General features: G+C 41.6%; 4 protein-coding genes across 4 annotated transcripts; all 4 read left to right on the plus strand.

Moving 5' to 3' along the window:
* Positions 1–1,145: 1,145 nt before the first annotated feature.
* Positions 1,146–1,488, plus strand: NEUTE1DRAFT_135722 (uncharacterized protein; the record flags this gene model as incomplete). The annotated part of the gene is made up of 2 exons (XM_009850660.1): positions 1,146–1,175; positions 1,339–1,488. 2 exons carry the CDS (start codon positions 1,146–1,148, stop codon positions 1,486–1,488), a joined length of 180 nt encoding a protein of 59 aa, XP_009848962.1.
* A 2,036-nt stretch (positions 1,489–3,524) lies between these two features.
* Positions 3,525–5,111, plus strand: NEUTE1DRAFT_98865 (uncharacterized protein; the record flags this gene model as incomplete). The annotated part of the gene is made up of 5 exons (XM_009850661.1): positions 3,525–3,809; positions 3,879–3,983; positions 4,044–4,124; positions 4,210–4,649; positions 4,736–5,111. The coding sequence occupies 5 exons, from the start codon at positions 3,525–3,527 to the stop codon at positions 5,109–5,111; spliced, it is 1,287 nt and encodes a 428-aa protein (XP_009848963.1).
* A 1,330-nt stretch (positions 5,112–6,441) lies between these two features.
* On the plus strand, positions 6,442–10,078 carry NEUTE1DRAFT_98866 (uncharacterized protein; the record flags this gene model as incomplete). Its single annotated transcript, XM_009850662.1, has 9 exons — positions 6,442–6,726; positions 6,798–6,959; positions 7,022–7,102; positions 7,191–8,174; positions 8,605–8,685; positions 8,750–8,950; positions 8,988–9,301; positions 9,365–9,719; positions 9,974–10,078. 9 exons carry the CDS (start codon positions 6,442–6,444, stop codon positions 10,076–10,078), a joined length of 2,568 nt encoding a protein of 855 aa, XP_009848964.1.
* Positions 10,079–12,391: 2,313 nt separating this feature from the next.
* Positions 12,392–21,408, plus strand: NEUTE1DRAFT_98867 (uncharacterized protein; the record flags this gene model as incomplete). The annotated part of the gene is made up of 5 exons (XM_009850663.1): positions 12,392–12,399; positions 12,478–13,030; positions 13,100–13,180; positions 13,391–13,540; positions 21,040–21,408. The coding sequence occupies 5 exons, from the start codon at positions 12,392–12,394 to the stop codon at positions 21,406–21,408; spliced, it is 1,161 nt and encodes a 386-aa protein (XP_009848965.1).
* Positions 21,409–22,388: the final 980 nt, after the last annotated feature.

The raw sequence follows: 22,388 nt of genomic DNA on the forward strand, positions 1-22,388 counted from the left end.
ACTTGGGGGATTAGTCGCCTCCTCTGGTTTCCTAGCATTCTTTTGACAAGTAGCCTACTTTTGGCAAGTAGGCTACTTAAAAATAAAGGCTTCTGATTGGCCGGATTTAGGTATAAAATAATAAAAACTAAAGACCCCTAAAAGGACCTTCTGAAAGGTCTTTATAAGGGTCATTAGTAGTAGCTATTATAATAATCTTCTAGTATACCTCTTAGTAGTCTTCGACTTCGAAGTCCGGATGAAGGTATTTATAGTAATACTTCCGCGCGAAACTTTTCGCGCGAAAAAAGATGACCACCAGCGGGATTGAACTGGTGACGCAAAGAAAGAGAACGACGAAAAGAACCATTGAGCCACTAGCCCAATTAATCAATAAAGATATTTATTAATCTCAGCTATATAGGAAGGAGTAGTTCTATAATTATATACTAAACTTAGAAAAATTTTTTAGCAGTCCTTCTAGCGGACCTTATAGCGCACGGTAAATCTAGCCAATTAGAAGTCCTGATTTTCAAGTCGCCTACTCAAATCAAGTAGGCTACTCAACACAGGTAGACTTCTGGCCTTCAAGTAGGCTACCCAACTTCTTGATTTTTCCGCTACGGTAAATAGAATTGGTCACAGAACGCTTTTCCTAAAATCATGAATGAACGGAGGGCTCTGCTTGTAGCAGCTCATGATTGAGTGTCCCTCGTCTGATTTCTTCGACCGCAACTGATCTCTCCCAATTGCAGGTGGCTCTAGCTTGTGGATAGCCGCCAGTCGGCACAGCACGCAACCTGAGAAATCTCCCTTCATTTTACCCGCCGCGCCCCAAACTGCCAAATTCCTCCCCACCTTTCGGGTTGTCCTCGCTCGCCCTTCTCCCAAAAGCGCAACCTCACAATTCCAACCTCAACCTACGAATCGCGTCAACTCGTTGAGAATATAGACGGAACTTAAATACTCACCCCTCACTCTTGAACATAAATCCCAACAACCCTCATGCTCCTCCTCAGAGGTTCATTACCAGCGCAGCCCAGTTCCATCAACTTCAATAAGCGGCTAGGGTAGCAGCGCTCCAGATCGCCAACGCAGTAAAATGCGCCGACTTCCCTAGAGGAGATGACGAAAAGTTGGTGTTAATCGACGAGTTGCTAGCGGCCATGACCAACACGGTTGGTCTCGTCGACAATGTGGGCAATAACCCTGACAAAAACGGGAATGTCAAGGCCATCCGCAATATGACAAGGGAGAGGCAAGAGGAGATGGCATACATATAGACTTAGTTGGTCAATGAACATCCTCAAAACTCCCTGGACGCGTCCCTTGATTCTACTTACACTCATCTACTCATAGTACAAAATGCGCGATATCCAGCTAGGAATTCGCAATCCAGATCTCTTCACCCCTGAGTTTCCCAACTTCATGAGTCGGTTCAGTCTTCAAGCATCGAACGCCTTCGACAATGCCGATCTAGATGTCTCCTATCATCACCACACCGACTAAGATGCTGCGTCCGTTCCACAATCAACTCTGAACGAGCAAAAGCTGTCGCGATGAAACTTATCCGACGCTTTGCGTTGTGTTCATCGGGAGACTCCCGACAGGAGGCTAGGGACCGCGTCACTAAAGCACGATCCCTGATTCATGGTAATAAGTGGGTGCTGGAGATCAAACTTGAGGCGAAGGAAATCAAGATTACAGAGCCAGACATCCTAGAGGCTAAGATCACTGGCAAGCATGCCAAAAAAACACACCACTCCAGCCACGAGAAAAAGGGTGAGGCAGTTTACCAAAGATGGGCGCCCCTTCGAAAGTCGGGAGTTCGTTGAGACTATCCCAACCAGTACTCTACTTCTCCTAATAGTTATACAAATGGTAGATTGCCTATTTGGGACTAAGAGGCACAGCGACCCGTCGACCCAATATTGTACTTGAATTTCAACAGGCATTTCGGGGATAGCTAGCCCATCGCTAGTAAGTCTAGAGGCAGTGGCGGCAGAAATCCTGCTAATACCCAGAAGTCTGGAGCTGTGAGTAAACCCGATGATGAGCCTCCTAGCGGAGCTAGCGGTAATTGATCGATGACTGAGGACATATCATGATCTTCGAGCAAGCGCTCGAGAACGTCAGGTTTGGACTAGAGGTCTGATTTCTATAAAAAAAGGGGTCGTGGGTGGGACGTGATGTAGGTTGTATCGGGGAGATCACTTTGTGTCTTCGAAATGGTTTTCTGCGGCGTGAATCGGGCCCGAGTTGGGTTCAAGATTCCACTTTCCTGAGCGCGGAGTTGGACGGTTTCATTTAGTGCAAGTTGCCCAGATGTTGTTTTATTTTGTCTTGTAACTTTTCATTTGGTCTTTGTCAGCCTATTCGCGTCTATACATAGGTATCAGGCTAGGACCTGTTACCGGCTTCCTTCTTCTGGAATGCGCGCGCCTTGCCCACCTCTTCCCAGCAGAGAGTAAGAGATATATCTCCGTCAATCCGTCTCATAATTTACATTGCAAACGTTGATTCTTCTCAATATCGCTTGTCGTTCTTTGTGGTAGGTTGTATTAAAGACCACAGATTTCAGATCATCAGTTTTTCATTTGGTACCTCTACCCACTCGTAACACGGCACGGTAAATGCATTCGGTCCGTCATTTGGTATAACTACGAGTTTTCTTCAATGAGTAGGCGGTTATTAGGAAGGAGACACAGTTGTCGTTATATACAATACTATAAGCATCATGATCCAACCAGCCGACACCGAAATCCCAACCTCGCCGGCGAGTTACCCAATCTCCTGAATATCTCCACTACTTGTTGCCACGGCTGCATATGGTGCAGAAGCGCCTTCTCTCCCTTACTCCATCATTAACAACTTGATGCTGGCATAGGTCCCTAGAACTCAAAGGCTGCCTATTCAGACTTCTTTGCCCTTCCATTTCTGTGGAGGTACACTTGCCACCCAATTCCGGGGTTTTGAGAGAAAGTGTCCAACAATCATGCCAACAAAATGAGAAAGTATAACACTGAGATCAAGGGCGTCAGGGACAACGAGCGTACGGTTATCGAGATCGGCAACATTGCCGAGGTCAGAAACGTTTTTGGGAACCTCGTCAAAACAATCATCAAGCCGGTGAACCCTCCCTGAGCGGTTTCCTCGACGGGGAGTTACCCGTTGAGCTATTCAAATCGAAGCGATAGGAAGTCGCAGGATCAGAAGCTACGAGAGTGACTACGAGGACTCTGACAGAAGCGTCTCGTTGAGCACAGGTATCTTCCATCTGATGTCCACGTCCGCAACTGATTTTTCCCCATCGTATTGCAGGTGACAGCCGGCATCCCACCCGGCAAGCACCGCAAGTTAACCTAGAGGTAAGAAATGCCCATTCACTTTGAAGAGGCTCCAGCGATCCCCCCGCAACCCATCTTGTGCCTCTCTCTTTACTTACGTGGGCCTTCTCACTGGCACCTCCTCCAAAAGCAAAACTGAACAAAGAAAGCAACTGATCACGTCACTGTCGTCGACCCAAGAAAAGCATTTTCTACAAAATGGAACCTACCAATCCTCCTGCGCGTCCGCAGAGAATCATTAGGAACGCCGCCCATTTTCACCAGTTGGAGGCAGAGGCCAGAGCAGCGGCGCTTAGCGGTGCTAACGCAGGATACTGCGGTGACTTTCCAGAAAACGATGACGACGCACAGGGCGTGTTGATTGACGAGATGCTGGAGGCAATGGCCAATACCGCTGGCGTCGTTGACAATGACAGCTCTGACGTCAAGGCTATTCGCGATCTGCCTAGAGACAAACAGGAAATGATGGCATGGAGGGCCCTGGTAAGTGGCTTACATCACAAAATCCAGATACTTCCCATGAAATCAATACTAACGCACCCTTTCGTGCAGTTCAAAGTTCGCGACACCCAGCAAGGCCTTCATAACCCGGATATCCTGACGGCACGCTTCCCCGACTTCACGAGTAGGTGGAAGGCAGTTTTGGCCCTTGTGCGCGTAAGAGTCTCCTCCGCCTTGTTTTCTTCTCGGCAATAAGATGCTGACGCCAGGGCTCAGTCTAGCAAGGCCGGAGCCACCCAGTTTTTTGCGGTGCACTACCTGGACCGCTATACAGCGAACCCTATCATGGAGCTGGACGTAAGTTTAAGCGATCGCATGTCTCCGGAATTACCACAGAATGGGCATACCTCTAACGTGCTTTTGCCTCCGTCAACTGCTTTAGACCAAAATATCAAACAACAACACGAACAGAAATAAGGACTACAACCATGAGCTCAAGGCAGCCAGGGATCATGGTCAAATCGTTACGAAGTTTGATGATCGCGCCGAGATCAGAGACGCCTCGGGAACACTCCTCAAAACATTGATGAAGCCGAGGAAGCGCGTTCTGAGCGAGTTTCTTCCCCCGGAACTGGCTCAGTCCCCGGCGGCCAAGGTGAAACGTTCTAGGGGAAGCCGCAGGGGCATGGGAGCTTCTGCAAGTCCGGTTGCTGCGTCTACTACTGCTGCTCTTACTGAAGGACAGACTACCGAGAACCACCCTGCGAGTCTCCTCCTCTCGATTCAAGAGGAAGAAGAAGTGTACGAGCCTCTTCAGGCGAATTCGGCCAGCGTCCCCGTCGACCATCAATATTTTGATGCCGAGCATCTCGACGTAAACGCGTTCCAGAGAGACGAGGTCCAGAATGATGCCGACCAGAGCAACGCCTTCATCCGCGGGCTGAACTTCTTGATGACGAACTGTTCAGTGGCGACCAAAGTCATACCGACCTGAGCTACGCCGACCTGGATAACGCCAACCTGGACAGTTCCGAGCATAGCCGCGCCGACTATAGCGGCGCCAACTTGACCAACATCAGCCTTACCGACACGATCTTGAACAACACTGGCTACAACAGCACCGGCCTTCACCCAAGCATCGCCACTCTCGAAAATACAGGTCAGCATCACATGCCGCATTACCCTCAGCTCCCGTCCCTCGAGCATGAGCATAATCACAGCAACACCAACTATGGCAGTAACCAGGCTGGCGCCGGACGTGCAGCTGTGAACCCATCTGGCCGTGTGGTTCAAAACGCAGCCGGCGCAAATTGGTGGGTGGAGGACAAGTCCTCTGACGAGTGAGCACTTCTGCTCACGGTTGAAGCTTGACCCAATCCCCCAAAAAGTGCCGGTCCGCTGGCTTGGGTACATGGAGGTGGAAATTCGAATAGTATCGGAAAGAGTAATGATATTGTTGGCCGACTGGATGTCAGAGAGCCCTCTTTGGCCTCAAAACTTCCAACACGTCAATTATGACCTAACTTCCGTCGTAACCCTCATTCATCTTATCCTTGGGCGAATGTCAAGCAGACTCAGTTCATAAGTTGGGTGTCTTTGGGCGTTTTGACGCGGGGACGGGCAGCTAAAAGAATTTGGAAGGCTAGGACATTGGTGCTGGGTGTCTGAGATCCGAGTGGATGAGGAAGGGGAAGATGCAAGTTGCGTCCAGGGATTACTCGTGATTTTGAGACGGGGTTTTGAAGGCACGAAGGAAACTCGAGATGAGTTTCTGGGGGAGTGTCAGATGCTTTTCTCTAGTGCAAGTTGCCCGGATTTTGTTTTTATTTTATCATTGCTTTCAATCTGCCCATTGTGGTGCAGACAACGTATCCCAGTGGGATATTCATTGAGTGATAGGCCATAAGCGTTTCCTTTGGGTTTCTACCTATATAAGCCCAGCGGAAGTTCATGTCTACGCCATCGTTAGGCATTTGTCTTCAATCGACTTCGAGTCGCGCCAGAGGACACCTCAGTGAACACCTTCTCAGACTTCACATGCCGCCGCCAAAGTTACCTCTACTCTTATCCATCTCCGTCAGTTCGCACGCCGCCGTGTCCAGCGATTCTCGATTCATGTGTGGACAGTGCGCGCGGCGAATATCTTTTTTCACGGCTTTCTTCCACAATGCCATCTGCACGCAAACCTTCCATCTGATTTCCGTTGACGTCCCTGTCGCCGACAGGTTCAAAATAGCAAGTGAAGGTGTCAAGGGCCAAACGCGTTCTCCACATCCTTTTTCCCATTCACTTCGGCCACTGCAAACACCTACAAAAGGCCCAACCCTTTGCTTGTATCTTCCCCGATAAACCACCGCCTGCTTTCAATACCCAAAGCCAGGACTTCCTTGATTCCGGAGGCGTACCAAGTCTGCACGCTTCCTTGAACCGAACCATAGGTATCTTCTAACATTCTTTTATCTTCAAATCGTACGTATCTTCATCCGCCCCCTCATACAAGATCGTTCCGGCCAGCTCGATTTTTGTTTGACGCGACTCGTCGTCGCTCTTCCCCACGTCATCATTGATCAGTCCCTCGACAATCCCTCAGAATGATCGATCACTTTGCAACAGATGACGGCTATGATGCCTTGTCCTTCAGGTAGGAAACGGTTACTTACTCACTTCGCAGACAATGAGCTCCAACGCTCAACTGCCCAGGCAGCGGTATATCCAGTCTATGGATGACTACTGGAGACTGGAGATGGAGGCACTGATGCTTCCGAACAGCGGTGGAGTTACTGCCTCCGATATTCCCACTACCAATGAGGAACGGTTCAGGTTGGTCGACCAAATGGTCGCAGCCTTCCGGAACACAGAAAACATCTGCGATTCTAGGGCCGACACCCACGGCCACATTAGGTTTGTCGAGGAAGAACTTACCGACAAGAGCGCAGAGCGTATGGCGTGGAAACTCTTGGTACGTAAACCTATCCCCGAAACCTACCTTACCTTAGTTTCACCCATCTACTTGAATCCTCCCGCATACAGTTACATCTGGTCAACTCTTCTAACGCTAGCACTCTGCAGGCCGAGACGCAGGCATGCGAGGGCAGCGAAGGCGATTTTCTAAGCATCCCTGAGACCAGAATCGCTAGGGCGAAGTTCAAAGACTTCACCACCAGATGGAGGGTCGTAGTTGCTGTCTTCGCGGTGAGTCTGTCCCTTCTGCTCCTTTCATAACCCCGACTCTAACCACTTTCTTTCCGGCGTAGTGCTGCAAGGCAGCCGTTTTCAACCTGTTTCAGCCCTCCATCGTAGAGAGGTTTGTCAACAACCCGATTACCGAATTGGATGTAAGACAAAGTCATTTCGCCTTTTGACATTCAGGAGCCGTCGCTTACGCTTTTACAGACCAAGCTATCCAACCTGCACACCAATCAGATCAAAGCGCATAACGCGAAGATCGCTGCCGCGGTCAAGGAGCATGGCTCCGCAGCATTTGATCGTAAGACCGGCGTGCTGAGGGACAGCGATGGCACTGTCCTTGACGTTTTACCCCGTCCACAGAAGCGCAGATTGGCAGACGTCTTGCCGCCGGACCTCATCCCACATGCGAAGGTGAAGCGCGTTAGGCGCTCCCGTCGACAGGCCCAGGCACCGGCCAACAACCAGGACAACGCCCACAACGATCCCAACGGCGACAATGATTCCAGCGGTGACAATGATTCCAGCGGTGACAACAATCCCAGCGGTGCCAACGAACATCAATCGGACAACGCGAGCCAACTTGACGACGACTACGATTCGGACAACGCGAGCCAACTTGACGACGACTACGATTCGGACAACGATTACGACCAATCTGATTGCGAGCATGACGGCGAGGGTGATGCTCAAAGCGGCAACCGACTTGAAGAGCAAGCCGCGACACCGAGTGCGCACCAGTTCCATGGCGCCTCGGATTACTCTGTTCATGAACAACACTTTATTTCCCAAATAATCGACCACGAACTAGCTCAAGCAGTTGAGATGGCGTCATCCTCATCTCGCCAGTCCGAACATCACGACCAGGAAGTCCATGGTGGTCAACTCCCTGCCTCCGGCCTGGCTTGGAGCGAGGATTATGGTCTTCAGCCAGCTGACAACGCTCAAGGTACCGGTCTTGAGGGTTTTCTCCCCGGTGATGCCAATCCCATTGTCCCCCATCACAGTTTCCCCCTTCCCATTTCCCTTTATCAGGACTCCCCCCCTAACTATTCCCTTTACCCCAACTCCCCCTACCACAGTTCCCCTCATTACAATTCTCCCCATCCCACTGTCACTCATTCCAACCATCAGTATGGCCAGCAGACCACCCCAGCTACCCGCTCGGCGGCCAACGGCGCTCAGCATGCTCGCAATCATCCGGAAAACGGGACCTTTGCGGTGGATGGAGATCTCCACGAGATCTGAAGGGGGGTATCACGTTGCCTGTCGGTATGAGGGGACCATATGGCCATCCAAAGTAAGCGGCAGCGGTTTGGTTGTCGGCTGAGAGGAATGCACACTGGGTAGGACCATGGAATTAGCTCAGTTGCGGCGTACACGAAGGTAGTCGTTCCACAAGTAAACGGCAGCAGTATACGTAGCTGTCGACTGAGAGGAATGGCTATTCATCTTCATGGGCCTTTCTAGCGAGGCGTTGGGTGTCGGCCTAGGGAATTCCATTGGTTGTTCACATGTACAAGTATTATTCCAGCTCGTTTTTTGACAAGAGCTATCAGAATTAGCATTGCGATCCAGTTTTCAATCTTCTCTCCCTATAGAAATATGTTTTTAGTGATTGTTGTCGCCTTAATGCCAGCCATTGAGCTAGTTGGGTATAGACTGCATTGTGACTAAGACTTCCAAAGCTGCAGTCTACAATATTGCACAACGCGACAACCTCGAGAGATTCGTCACCAACCTAGCCACCGAATGAAATATACTCAAACTTTATCACATACCTCATCCTTCAAGAGCTATCACTAGATGTAACATTCCCACTTACGAGACTGTCCAACTTCGCAACGAATGCGAACAAGGCGTACAAGCAAAAGATCGCAACGGCGGTCGAAAAGCATGGCTCGGCCTCGTTCAACAAAACCACCCGGGAGCTGAAGGACAGCCAGGGTGAGGTTATTGGTATATTCCCCAAGCCTGTCAAGCGCAAGCTTGCGGATGTCTTGGGCCCCGAGCTTGCGGCAAGATATCCGCAAGCTTGCGGGTCATGCCAAGGTCAAGCGTGCGAGGCGCCCGCGACAGGCGCGCATGCAGGCCAACAATGCCAACGCTAGCAACGCGACTGCCAGTAACACGGACCGCGGTAGCAACGCCAACAACCCTAACTCCCTATACAAGAACTACAGGGAGGACGGCAACTATAGCGATCACGTCGACTATAGCGAAGACGAAGACGACGACACGGACGTGGACGTCGACAACCACGATCATGGTGACCACGATGACCACGGCTACAACAACCATCATGGCAATCAAGTTGGAGGATCAGCCGGCGTGGGCTCACCGAACTAGTCCCAGCACCACGACGATGGAGTTCATAGCGACCAGTTCCCTGCCTCGTATCACGCATCGAGCGAGGAGTTTAGAGGTACCTCTAGTCATCAGCAGACCAACAACGCCCTCGCGTCAGGTATCGATCGTCAGGGCCACATCCCCAACAGTCTACCTTTCAAGATCGGTCAACCCAATGCACTCTACCCCAGTTTACCCCGTCAAACCTCTCACCTTTCCAACTTAAATAACCCGCATCCCAATACCATCCAAGCCAATGCACTCTACTCCGATTTACCCCATTACAACTCCCCGCTTCCCAACAGCCAGAATTACGGCCAGCAGTCCACCCCAGCTGCCGGCACGCAAAACGGCCAGCATCCTGGCTACGTCTACCCGGGCAATGACCACTTTGTGCTGGAGGGAGATGAATACCAGGTCTGAAGGAATGGGAGAGTAAGTCTTGAGAGAGGACGTTGTGGACTTAAACTTGATGGAACACAGAAGGATATTAAACAGATCGGGGCATTCCAAGATGATTCTCAGCAGGATGAAGAGGATGAGATGGATGGGATTGGTTCCATGCTGTTCTCTTTCACAAGGCGCTCGGGGTCTAGGCTAGGGATATTAAGTGGCAGATGTACCCATTAGAGACGTTCACTTTTTATATAAGTCTCTTCCTACCAAGACAGTACCCGAGCGATAGCATCACTTTTCAGTTTGTCATCTTCTTTCTCGCTCCAAAGATGTGTTCTGTGACGGTTGCTAGGTACCTTGACGCAAGATATGCTAGGTAGAGCCGTTGAGGTACTTCATTGCCGTCTGGTATACCCCAAGCTGGCGGATGTCTTGGGCCCCGAGCTTGCGAGTCATGCCAAGGTCAAGCGTGCGAGACGTCCAAACCTAACAAAGGCGGACTCAAGCCAGCAACACAAACGATGCCGGCAATCTTGTTTCAGACAATAATGACGAAGACGCCGAAGAAGACGCTGACCACGACGAGGACACTAACAACGGCGTTGGGACCGGCACGGGGAATTCCATTGGCTGAGGTGTTTACTTTTATTCCATATCTGATTCTTCGTCATTCGCGTTTGTTGCACCACGAAAATCTACAACGGTCGATAATCCGAGCGTTTGTGTCGAGAAGTTCTATTGAGTACTGTGAGCTTCGCGGTTGGTTGGAAGTGAACGACGTTGATGTTGTACGACGCTGGGCTCTCAGGGGCTTGCATCGCCAAGACGTTGGAAGTAAACATTCGGTGTCCAAACGACATGTCCGGTGTATGCAACTGACTGTTTGGTACCACATCTGCGGTTCGCTACAAACTTCTGTAGAGGGACTGAGTCAGTCGAAGAGCGCCTTAGATCGTCGTCATTCGTCGAAAAAGAACAAAGAGTCGATTGACGGGACGAAGTATTTAACAAAGGTGTTGTTCTGGCTTTTGTCCATTGTTCGATTCGTCAAGTGTGTTGGGGTGCACGGACCACTAACCTGCTCGAATGTTGTCGAGCATCGGCGACCGAGAACGACCTTGATACCTATGTTTCCGTCGTTGTCCTTTTCGACATGAGTCAAGTTTTGAGTCTGGATTGGAGGTGCCCTGTCTTGTAGATACATGTGTTTCAAGAACGACTCAAAGCGCGGAACGCTGACAAAGTAGACAGCAATGGTTGCTGCTGATTTCTGGCCCTTTCACTAACAGTATTTGCAGCGGCTTCCCGCAGAAACTGTTAGTGCCCAGGGCGCCAAGACCGTTGAATGTCAACTTTTCCTCGATTTAGGCCAAATGAACTACATAGTTAGTTTCTTCGAGGTTATTCAAGTGGATACAGAGCAAAAAGCAGACTCGTTTGGGCAGAAGTGAGGTAGGAAGACGTGGTTTGGTTCGTTGGTGGTGATGTATCAAAGGCGACACAGATGACTGCTTCACGTGATGAGACACGTGGGTCCCAAGTCAACTACATGCCCTTAAGGTTCGAAGGACACTGACTGATCTTTGATGCATTTGGTTATGGATCGTGTGGAATCTATTGTAGGGGTACTGGGTAAGGGTTAAGAACATGGACAATAGAGTCATTTCTGAACAGGCCTGCAGTTTCTCAGTTTGGAAGGCTCTGTTCAGGGTTCATATGAAGTGTCCACATGCAATGAAGTTGCTCTTGCCTGTCGTCTTCGCAACTCCCAACCTTGTTAAGATGCGACAGCGCACTTACCTTATAAGTTTACAAGAAACCGCTTTCCAGAGTGTGCATCGTCCTCCGACTTCTTCCTGCAAAATCAGCAATCTGCTTCGCCAACTTCACTTTCCCGCCACCAAGGCAACAGTCCAGCATTGCGCCTCTTAATCTCCCTCGACATTCTGCGTCCCCCGTGGCGACCTCTCTTTTGTCTTCAGCCGGATAGCAGACGTCGAGAATCGTCCATCTTTCCGACAGCACAAGATCGCGCCAGCATTCCTCACTGCTCATCGCGCCAGACTCAACAAGTCAGCGACATCACCAAGAAGCAGACTTGGGGCCGACAACATTCTTCTCAGCAGTCCCACTGTTCGGCTTCCAAGAGAGTCGGCTTCTCGCATTATCGCCAAGTCCAAGCACCGCATCACGACTCTGCGCACTGAGGTCGCAAAATCCTCGAGACACTTTCTAATAGGAACCCTCTAGTGAGTCCTGCGCTTCATTTGTATACACTTTCTATATAGCCAGCGTCTCTTACTATTTCTACCGGATCTTCATTTGCGCTTTCACATACTTACCATCAGAACTATTGCAGTCAAACCAAGCGTTCCCCCCCTTTTCGAGGACTCATCACATCATCCATTCTCTTCATCCACATAAGCAAATTAGCACGATGTCATCTTCACAGTCTGTCATCCTGCCACCAACGATGGTCGCCAAAAATCTCGAAGACATCATGTACGCTGCGAACGAGGACCAGAGGAAAGTCTACTGGTCAATCCTGGGTAAGTGACGAGAGAACTACAAGAGGCTTGGACACACATTGACTCTGATCACAACAACCAGATACGATCTTCTATTTCATCCTCCGTCGCTGCATCTACTACGCGAGGCTGGGTCCGTCCCCCCAACCGATCAGGTTCCCCGCCATGAACATGTTTCTGGCCACGGCCATCAGCAACGAGGTTCGACAAGCAATCCAAAATAATTAGCAATTCACTCGTGTTGCCTACAGTTGGAGCGTCACACTCGCCAAGTCCAACGCCCTTGACCAAGGCATCGCCTCTCTTGGCCAAACCCGGCCCTGCATCAACAACTTGCAGGTTCTTGTTGACCTGAAGAGCCATCCAGCACTGAAGCAGCCGGGCGCTTCCATACCACTTGACAATGAAGTTGACTACCTGGCCGCTAAGGAGTGGTGTCACCGTCAGGAGGTGCGAAAAGCACATGCAAAGCTGGGCCAGGACAATGGTACGGATGACATCCCTCAGACTCAGAGGGATCAGAAGAAGCTCGCCAACAACTTGAGTTTGGCTGCCATGAACGAAGTGGAGATGGTCGACCTCGAATACCACGGGAAGGAGAACAAGAAGAAGCTCAACTACATTGTCCAGCGGAAGCGAGAGTTGTCTGCTCTTGACGTGGCCTTGTTCGGTTGGGAGGCATCGCTGGCCTTGAGAGACGGGCACCTCGGTCTATCCAGAGGATCATCCGCGACCACCCGTTTGGATATCGAAGCGTACCAAACTCATAAAGAGCGAAGCGACATCCTAACGAAGCTATTTCACGTGAGTACCAAGTCTCTCTGTTCCTATTGGTGACGCTATTCTGCTAACCACACACATGTATGGCTACAGGTCTCCAAAGCGTCGGTGATGAACACATATTCATTGCCACACCTCGCTCGCTTCGCGTGTAACCCCAAGGCGGAACTTCAGGTAAGCACCTACTTTCCAGTCTTACATACATGGAAGAGCAAGTCACTAACGAACTCATGACTTCTACAGACGAAGATCTCCAATAAATCTACGAACGACAACAGGCGCGAACTGATCAAGATTGGAACTGCCGAGCGAGGAAAATTGGCTGCCACCCAGAAGGATAAGCCCGAGGAAACGCCTACGGAGGAAGCTTAGGAAGCTCACCAGAACGTTCCTGAAGGGGTGGACCTGATCCCTGACGACCAATCTGGCACCAATGCCGAGGGTAATGCCGATGCCTGTCAGGGAAAGAAGCGGCCGAGAAATGACGACGACAGCAGCAACGATGACGATAATAATGTTCAGCATCAGTCGCGTGTTACGATCCAACCAACAAGCTTAGATAGATTGACCAATCAGAAGGGACCCGGGGACCCAAAATAACGGGACCACGGATCGGACCCGAAGTCCCGGGATAACGGGACTACGGGACCGGCTGAGAGCTAGTATATAAGAAGGCCTCCCGGCCTTCGTTATTACAACTCTTCAATAAATAATAGCTTTTGTAATCGATTAGTACCTTTCGGCTACTATTACTATTATTCTATTATTCTATCCTAATAATATATTCTTATACTTATAACGGTTCGTTATACGTTGCTTACTTATTAATTTATATATTAATATTCTAGGATTTACTATTATACCTAAAAGTTTCTTTAAATTATTAAGTTTCCTTAAATTATTAAATTTCCTCAACCCCGCTCTAACCTTTATAATATTTAGAAATTCGATTAGTAACCCTACTACCGGAGGACCCGCTGGAATTGGACTCCCGGGTACCGCAGCCGGAAACCCTAGCCCCGGAATAAACTCTATAACCGGAATTAAAAATAATAATAATTGTAAGATTATAATTATTGAGCTTTATACCTAATAAAAAGGCGCCTAATACTTTAATATTTAAAATAAGAAATTAATCCCTACTAACTTTATCCCCACCGTTACCGAAAATATTAATATAATTAAACTTTATAGAAATATTAATAGATTAAGTGTAAGAGTTTTATTTAATTATACTATTTATAATAATTCCCTACTTCCTAAAATTAAATTTAATCCGCTTCCTAAATTCGATAGTACTAAGAAGGAGGATTTTTAAGGATTCTTTATTTAAATTCGCACTAATTTAAAATTCTTTAATATTTAAAATTCTATTTAAATAATTTTATATACCGCCTCCTTCCTAACTAATAAAGCTTCCGAGTAGTTTTAACTTATTTAAATTAATTATTTTAGATATAGATAGCCTGATATATATTTTAAAATTATTTAAATCTTTAATAATTTTAATTATTTTAAGGGTACTATTAATTAAATCTTCGGACTTACTAATAAAGTCCGTTAAATTAAAATTAAATTCAATAAATTCTATTAAATTAAATCGGCCGCCTCCTATATAGCCGAATTTAAATAATTTATATTCCGTATTGATTGGAATAATAAAGGCTTTAAATATTAATTTTATCAAGGTTTAAAGAGCGATATTAAAGACGAATTTATTAAAGTCGATTATAAAATTAGAAATTTCGATAAATATATAAATAAAACTATTATTATTAATAACCGCCTCTTTAAATATAAATACGAAAAAGGGTCGGGCAATAGCTGCCCCCGTACTAATATTAGATATAAATATTAATATAATAGTAATAATTATAATAACTGTAGTTATAATACCATATATAATATATATATTAGCCCTATAAATATAAATATAATTAATAATTATAATTATAAGCCCGCTAGAGGGCCTAGTAAGGATAAAAAGTACTTTAAATATAATAAATTAGGATATTTTATTCGCAATTACTATAGTAATAGTATTAAATAAAGTAATAACTATTTAAACGGGTAGAAATTTATTCTTATTTACTCTATTAATTCGGTTGGAAAAAGTAAAGGTAAAAATATTAATAATATTAAGATTAATTATAATTTCGCTGCTACCTTTACTATTATTACTAATAATAAGCCCCTTTATACTATTTATATAATAGATTATAATAATAGATCTACTAATAATTATATAATTCTTAAAGAATATAATTAATACGAACGGTTTAAATAAGAATAATAAGACCTTGAAAACGAAAAGGAGAATAATTATAGAGGAATTATACTATTTATTTCCAATATTAATATTCAATTTCGGGGCTATACCCTATTTATTCTTAATAAATAAATATATACCCTATTCGCCCCTACTATTAAAGAAGAATAACTATTCGGAACTATTAAACGTATTAAACTTATTATTTATACCAATTTATTTAACGCTATAAAATCCGATTTAAATATAGATATTATTAAGTAAATAAATTATAACGAGGAATTTTAATAAAAAGTTAACGATTTAAAGCGCTTTAATAATATTAAAACAATTAGGATAAAAGAATTCGAAATATAGTAAATTACTTATAATTAATAATATTATAATATTTATTACTAGGATAGGGTATTGTACGAAAACTCCTTCTATAAATCTAATAAGTAATTAAAAGAATTTATTATATTTATCCAAATTTCCCTCTAAAAGTTCAAAAAGAAAATTATAAGGGATTCCAAATAGATTTGTAAATTCAGTTTAGATAAAAAAATATAACCGACAATTTTAAACCGAATACTATATAAAATTATTAAGGGAAGACAAATTCGTTGAAATTTACCCCCCGCACTAAATTCTTTAATTAATTAGGGTTATTACTTTTAATATTAATATTTATACTATTTATAATCAATTTTAGGAATCGTAAGCCGGGGATTATCTATAAATCTACCCTAATTACCCTACTTATAGGAAAATCGCTTGGATTTAATACTTATACAATATATATTTATAGTACCTATTATATAAAATAAAATACAATTATTTTCCTTAGCGCGTTTAGGAAAATAATATTCCTATTTTTATTAGAGGAATATATTATAAAAACTCTATAAGTTTATAGGATATTCGTACTTAGGACCGGAAGAAGGGCGGACGCTTTATAAAATTTATATTAAAGGAAGAATACCCTTAGAAATATATAGAATCCTTATATACCCAATATTAGAACTATTATTAAATTAATTGTACCGTCTATATAACCGATAAAGCCCGATAATAGTATTTTAAATAGGCTTTAAAGGAGAAAGGGTATTATTATTTATATACTTTAGCCTATAGAAAGGAGGAAACTATAATAGTATTTTCTAATATTAATAAAATAGTTATTAATTCTAAGCCTTCGAAGAAATACTATATTCGTAGAGGATGTAGAAGATAGGGAAATAATAATAGCTCTTCGTAAGAAGATTATAAGTAACTAGCCTACTATAAATCCTCGAAGTAAATCGAAATAATAATTCGATTTACTAAATTTAAATAGATTGGATATAACTATTTAAAGGAACGGCGATAATAATAATCAATTTAAAATTATTAATTAATTTTATTATATTAACAATTACAAATAATTGGAAAATCCCTTAGGTTTATAAAAAGAAACCCTATTGAATATATATATTTATGGGGGAAAAGTTTTAATTATAAGTAGGGATAAGTACTACGAGAGATAGTACTATTTAGGATTATAATTAATAGCAACGAATAAGAAATTATTTTTAATATTATACTAATTAGGAAATATAATACTATATTAGGAAGATTATAATTAAAGAAATATAATCTAAATATTAATTAAAGTAGCAATTGTATTAGGAAGTAATAAATCCCTAAAGCTCTAGACTAAAAAATTTTAATTATTAATAGAAAGGGTTAATATCCTTTATTATACGAGACTATACTACTACTAAAATTATTAAAAATAATTATATTTATAAATAACGTTAAGGAGGAGGTACTACCTCCTGAACTACCCCTTAGTAAAAATAATAAGCTTAAAGACGTCCTTATATAATATTGAAAGTATAAAATCTTTCGGAGCTTATTAGAATATTCTTTACTAGTATATAGTCTATAGGACTACGAAATACGCTTAAAGGAAGGCGCTAAACCTAAATATTAAAAAATTTACTAATTAAACGCTATATAAATAAAGGCGTTTAAGGAGTATATTAACGAAAGGTTAAAATTAGGATATATCCGAAAATTCTAATTTCCTTATAATTCCCTTATATTCTTTATATTAAAGAAAAATAGAAAGCTGCGTTTCGTTATTAACTATTAGTATTTTAATAATAATACTATTAAAAATCGATACTTATTGCCGTTAATTTAAAGATGCGAGACCGGTTAGGAAAGGCTATTATTTTTTTAAAGTTTGACCTAATATTAACCTTCTCCTAAATCCGTATAAAGAAAGGAAAAGAATAGAAAACTATATTTAAAATACCCTTAAAATATTATAAATATTGTATTATACCCTAAAGGTTAATAAATATACCTACCTCCTTCTAATTATAAATTAATACTATATTTTAATAATTTATAAATAAATTTATAATAGTATATATTAATAATATTATTGTATTTTCTAAAAACGAAGAATAATATTAGAAATATATATATAAAGTCCTTACCGCTTTAGAAAAAACTAAATTATCAATCAACCCTAAGAAAAGTAAATTTTACGTCTAATAAATTAATTTCCTAAAATATTATATTTTACCCAGCTAAATTCGTATAGACTCTATAAAGGTTAAGGATATTGCCGAATAATTAATACCTACTTCAATAACCGGGGTTTAAGGATTCTTAAACTTCGTTAATTTTTATAAACGCTTTATTAAAGGATTCGGAAGTATAGCTAAACCGCTCAACGACTTAATTAAAAAGGATATTGAATTTATATAATCCTAAAAGTATAATAAGGTATTTAAAATCCTAAAGCGAATAATTCTAAATAACCCTATCCTTATACTCCCGGATCCGGATAAAAAATTCGAAATTAAAACCGACGCATCCGACTAAATTATAAGAGGATAATTTAGGTAATATAACGATTAAAGAAGACTATACCCTATTATATTTTACTCTAAAGTGTTTAGAGGGCCTAAATTTAATTACCTAATCTATAATAAAGAATTTATATTTATAATTTAATAGTACGAAATATGAAATTAAGGTCTACTTGGACTATAAGAACTTAATATATTTTACAACTATAAAGGAATTAAATTAGCAATAGATTTATTAATTTAAATTCCTATTATAATTCAATTTCAATATCTATTACTATAAAGGGTTTAAAAACGTAAGGGCTAACGTATTAAATAGAAGGGAAGAGTTTAAAATAAAAATAGGACTTATTACCTCCTTTACTTTATTTTAAATTAATTTAGATAGGTTATTCTAATACTAACCCTTATAAGAATAAGCTATAGATAATAAAATTAATATTTATAATATAGCTAAAGTAGACTTAGATAATTAGATTCAATAAATTATTAAAGTATAATACGAAATTAATAATAAAGAAATTAAAATATATTTAATTATATTTATAATACCCTAATTGTATAAAGGTAAACTTTAGGTACTTCCTTCGCTATAAAAAGAATTAGTATATAACATTTATAAATTACCCGAAGAGGGAGGATACGTAAGTATTATTCGTACCCTCGTTAAAATATAGTAATTATTTAGATTCTTTACAATAAAGGATATTATTATAGAAGTACTATAGGAATATAAAGTCTATTATAAAACTAAGGCCAATCGATATAAATTATATAAATTATTCGAACTACTCCTAGTATTGGAAGTACTATAGTAATTAGTAATTATAGACTTTATTACGAAATTACCCTTATTACGTAATTTAATTATTAGAATTGAATATAATAGTATTTTAATTATTATTAATCGGTTTATAAAATTCTTATACTTCCTATTATTTCGGGAAGATACGGATATAGAATAATTGGGTTATATATTTATAAAGTATATTATTTCTAATTATAGATAGTTAAAGGAATTAATTACTAATAAAAATAAATTCTTTTTATTAAAATACTAATAAGTATTTATAAATAAGTTAGGGGTTAAATATAAAATATTTATTATATATTATACGAGGATAGATAAATAAATAGAATAGATAAATTAAATTTTAGAAATATATTTTAGAATATACGTTAATTATAAGTAGGATAATTAAGCCGAACTACTACCTACGGTATAAATATTTTATAATAATTTAAAAACGAAGATAATAAAGGTTATACCCTTCTTTACGAATTATAATTACGAAATAAATTTTAAACGAGGGTAGGATTTAGAATTAATAGTACTTCGAATTTATATTCGAACCGAACGTTTAACCGAAATATATTAGATTTTTAAAAATAAATTAACCTTTATTAGGGACTATATAAGCCGGTACTATAATTATATAAAGTTATTGGTACCGACCTTTAAAAAGGGAGATAAGGTCTACCTTTTTTACTAAAATATTAAAATTAAACGGCTAAATAATAAGTTCGACTATAAAAAGCTAGGACTATTTAAAATCTTAAAAAAAGATAATACTAATAATTATAAATTCAAATTCCCTAAAGGAATATAATAATAACTTATATTTTATATTTTACTATTAGAATTAATACTTAAAAATATAAGAATCGATAGGAACGTACAAATATAGAATAATAGTAACGAATTTATTATTAAAATTATATTAGACTTAAAGATTAATAACAAAGGTAAATTAAAATACTTAATTAAATAGTAAAACTATAACTACGAAAATAATATATAAGAACCGACCGAAATTTTATTAACTTTAAGGATAAAATTATAAATTTCTACTAATAATTCCCTAATTAGCCGAAGCCACTAAACGCTCTAAAGACCCCGGACTTATTATATTTAACTCCCTTAATTAATTAAACTCTTTAATAGGCCTAATAATAGAAAAAAATTTAATAGAAGTACCCCTAAATATCTCCTCCTCTAAATCCGCTATCCTACAATTAAAATATTCCTTTTAACGACGAAACGAATAGCACTTTTATTCCCGAATCTAAAGCAAACGATTCTAAAGGATTATAATTTCCTATATTAACTACTCCTCTTCGTCCTCTAACCTCTTCGCTTCCTCTATTTCCTTATTTATTACTAATATATTAGCCGTTACCCTATAATAATTAAAAGCAATACTTATATTATAAATCCGGATTAACTAATACGTTATATAATACCTTATAATAAATATACTTACTATATAATAAAGATTTCGAACGGTTTATAATATAAGATTAATTATATTAATAATAATTAGAGTACAATATTATAGAAACTCTACCGAGCTATTTAATATAGCGAATTAATATATTAGTAAATACCCTTTTCTAAGTAGAATAATTCGAAATAATACGCAATATAAATATAATAAATAATAATAATAAAAGGAAAAGAAATTTACTTATAAATTTAGGGTAATATAAATAATAAGAAGGATGAACTAGGGAAGAAGGGAGACGAAGGATATAATAAATATTAAAGTAACTACTAATATAATTTGTTAGTACTTACGCGTTGAATATAAATAAGTAGTATATATTATTAAATTATATTATAGCGTTAAAAATAAAACTATAGAAGAGGAGCATTATATTACAATCTAACTAATAAATTTAAATAAATTGACTAATTAAAAGGGACCCGGGGACCCGAGATAACGGGACTACGGGACCGGCTGAGAGCCAATATATAAGAAGGCCTCCCGGCCTTCGTTATTACGGCTCTTTAACAAGTAATAGCTTCTACAATCGATTAGTACCTTTCGGCTACTACTACCGTTGTTCTATTGTTCTATCCCAGCGATATACTCTTGTGCTTGTAACGGTTCGTCACATCGCGTGCTTCCAAGAAGGCACGCTTGCAACAAGGGTCAATAACGCATCAGACCGACATTTCACAGCAACAAGATTTCGAACAGCCAACCATCTTACAACAGGCGGATTTTGCGCAGCAAGGACAACTTGACTCCCTCTACATGGATCCAGCCATGCTAGCATTGCCACAGGAAGAGCAATTCAATGTGGAGCCAGCTACGGAGACACCTGCCCCCTCAGTCTCCAATGTCGAGGAAAATGCCACTCAAGAGCATGGAGTAAATCGGAACCCAAGTGAGGAGGAATTGATATGGTTCAGGGACAATGTTCTGTTGGGAGGACAGCCTTTTCCACCTCGGGACGACAGATCTGCTGCTTCTAGGTCGCAGCGTCGGGACCCTTGAGGTGCCTGACCTGACCTGACAGGACATAACAGGTGTTGTCGACGTGCTGAACAGGATTGTCCGTCCCTTTCAGGTTCCCGATTTGAAGTTTGAGACAGGTGTCGACGACAAAATCAGTCGAGGTTCTGCGAGCCTACGAACCGGAATAGCAGATTAATACGGTACTCAAGGGACTGGACAAGGGAGTTGGAAAGGATGACGGTTGGGTTGAAGGAGAGAAGTTGTCTCTACCGGACTTTGGTGATGAATTCACGATGATAGCTGTCATGTGGTTTCTCTATTTCACGCTACTGCTTCCCTTCTGTCGAAGCAAGGCCTTCGTCTTCGGTCGTAGCAAATACACCTCTACTTTGTCCTCTCCATAATCACAGTTTCAGACCTGAGTCATGACTGTTCCATAGAGGTAGATTCCAGTCATAGAGACCCAATGGTTCACGTTCTTCATGCCACAGTCACTTGATCAGTGACTCCAATTGTGTTATCCGCGTTATCATCCCTGCTTCGTGCTCTTATCCGTGAGTCCATTAGTTTGTTGAGTGATTAGCATGAGTCTACTAGTGATACTTGACAGGTATAAGTTCTCTTCTCCCCCCAGGCTGGACCCCCTACCTTATGGCGTGGCTGAATGGAAGTTCATATATCATCCCGCTGTCAACGGGAGTGGGGAGCAGAAACACCTCCAAGAGTGACCTGCCCCTCATCATAACGGAGATCGCAAGTGGCTGTAGAGCAACTCGATAATGGCCAATGACAGCGGTCGGTCTAGACGCTGTTTGCTTTCAGTCACGCGTCCCCCACTCCATCCACACCTTACACCTCCTTCCGATTCGCAAGCCTTACCCCTCCCGCAGCGCCACTGGAGCCTAAGGCAACGCTTTTACCCCTCTCTCACTCATTTTCTTCTTGCTCCTCTTTCTTCCAATCTACTACGGTCTCGCGCTTCCTTTCCCTACCTCTACTTGTCAGTAATCTCCCTCGCA

The sequence above is a fragment of the Neurospora tetrasperma genome (assembly GCF_000213175.1).
Source record: "Neurospora tetrasperma FGSC 2508 unplaced genomic scaffold NEUTE1scaffold_2, whole genome shotgun sequence".
Classification (NCBI taxonomy): domain Eukaryota; kingdom Fungi; phylum Ascomycota; class Sordariomycetes; order Sordariales; family Sordariaceae; genus Neurospora; species Neurospora tetrasperma.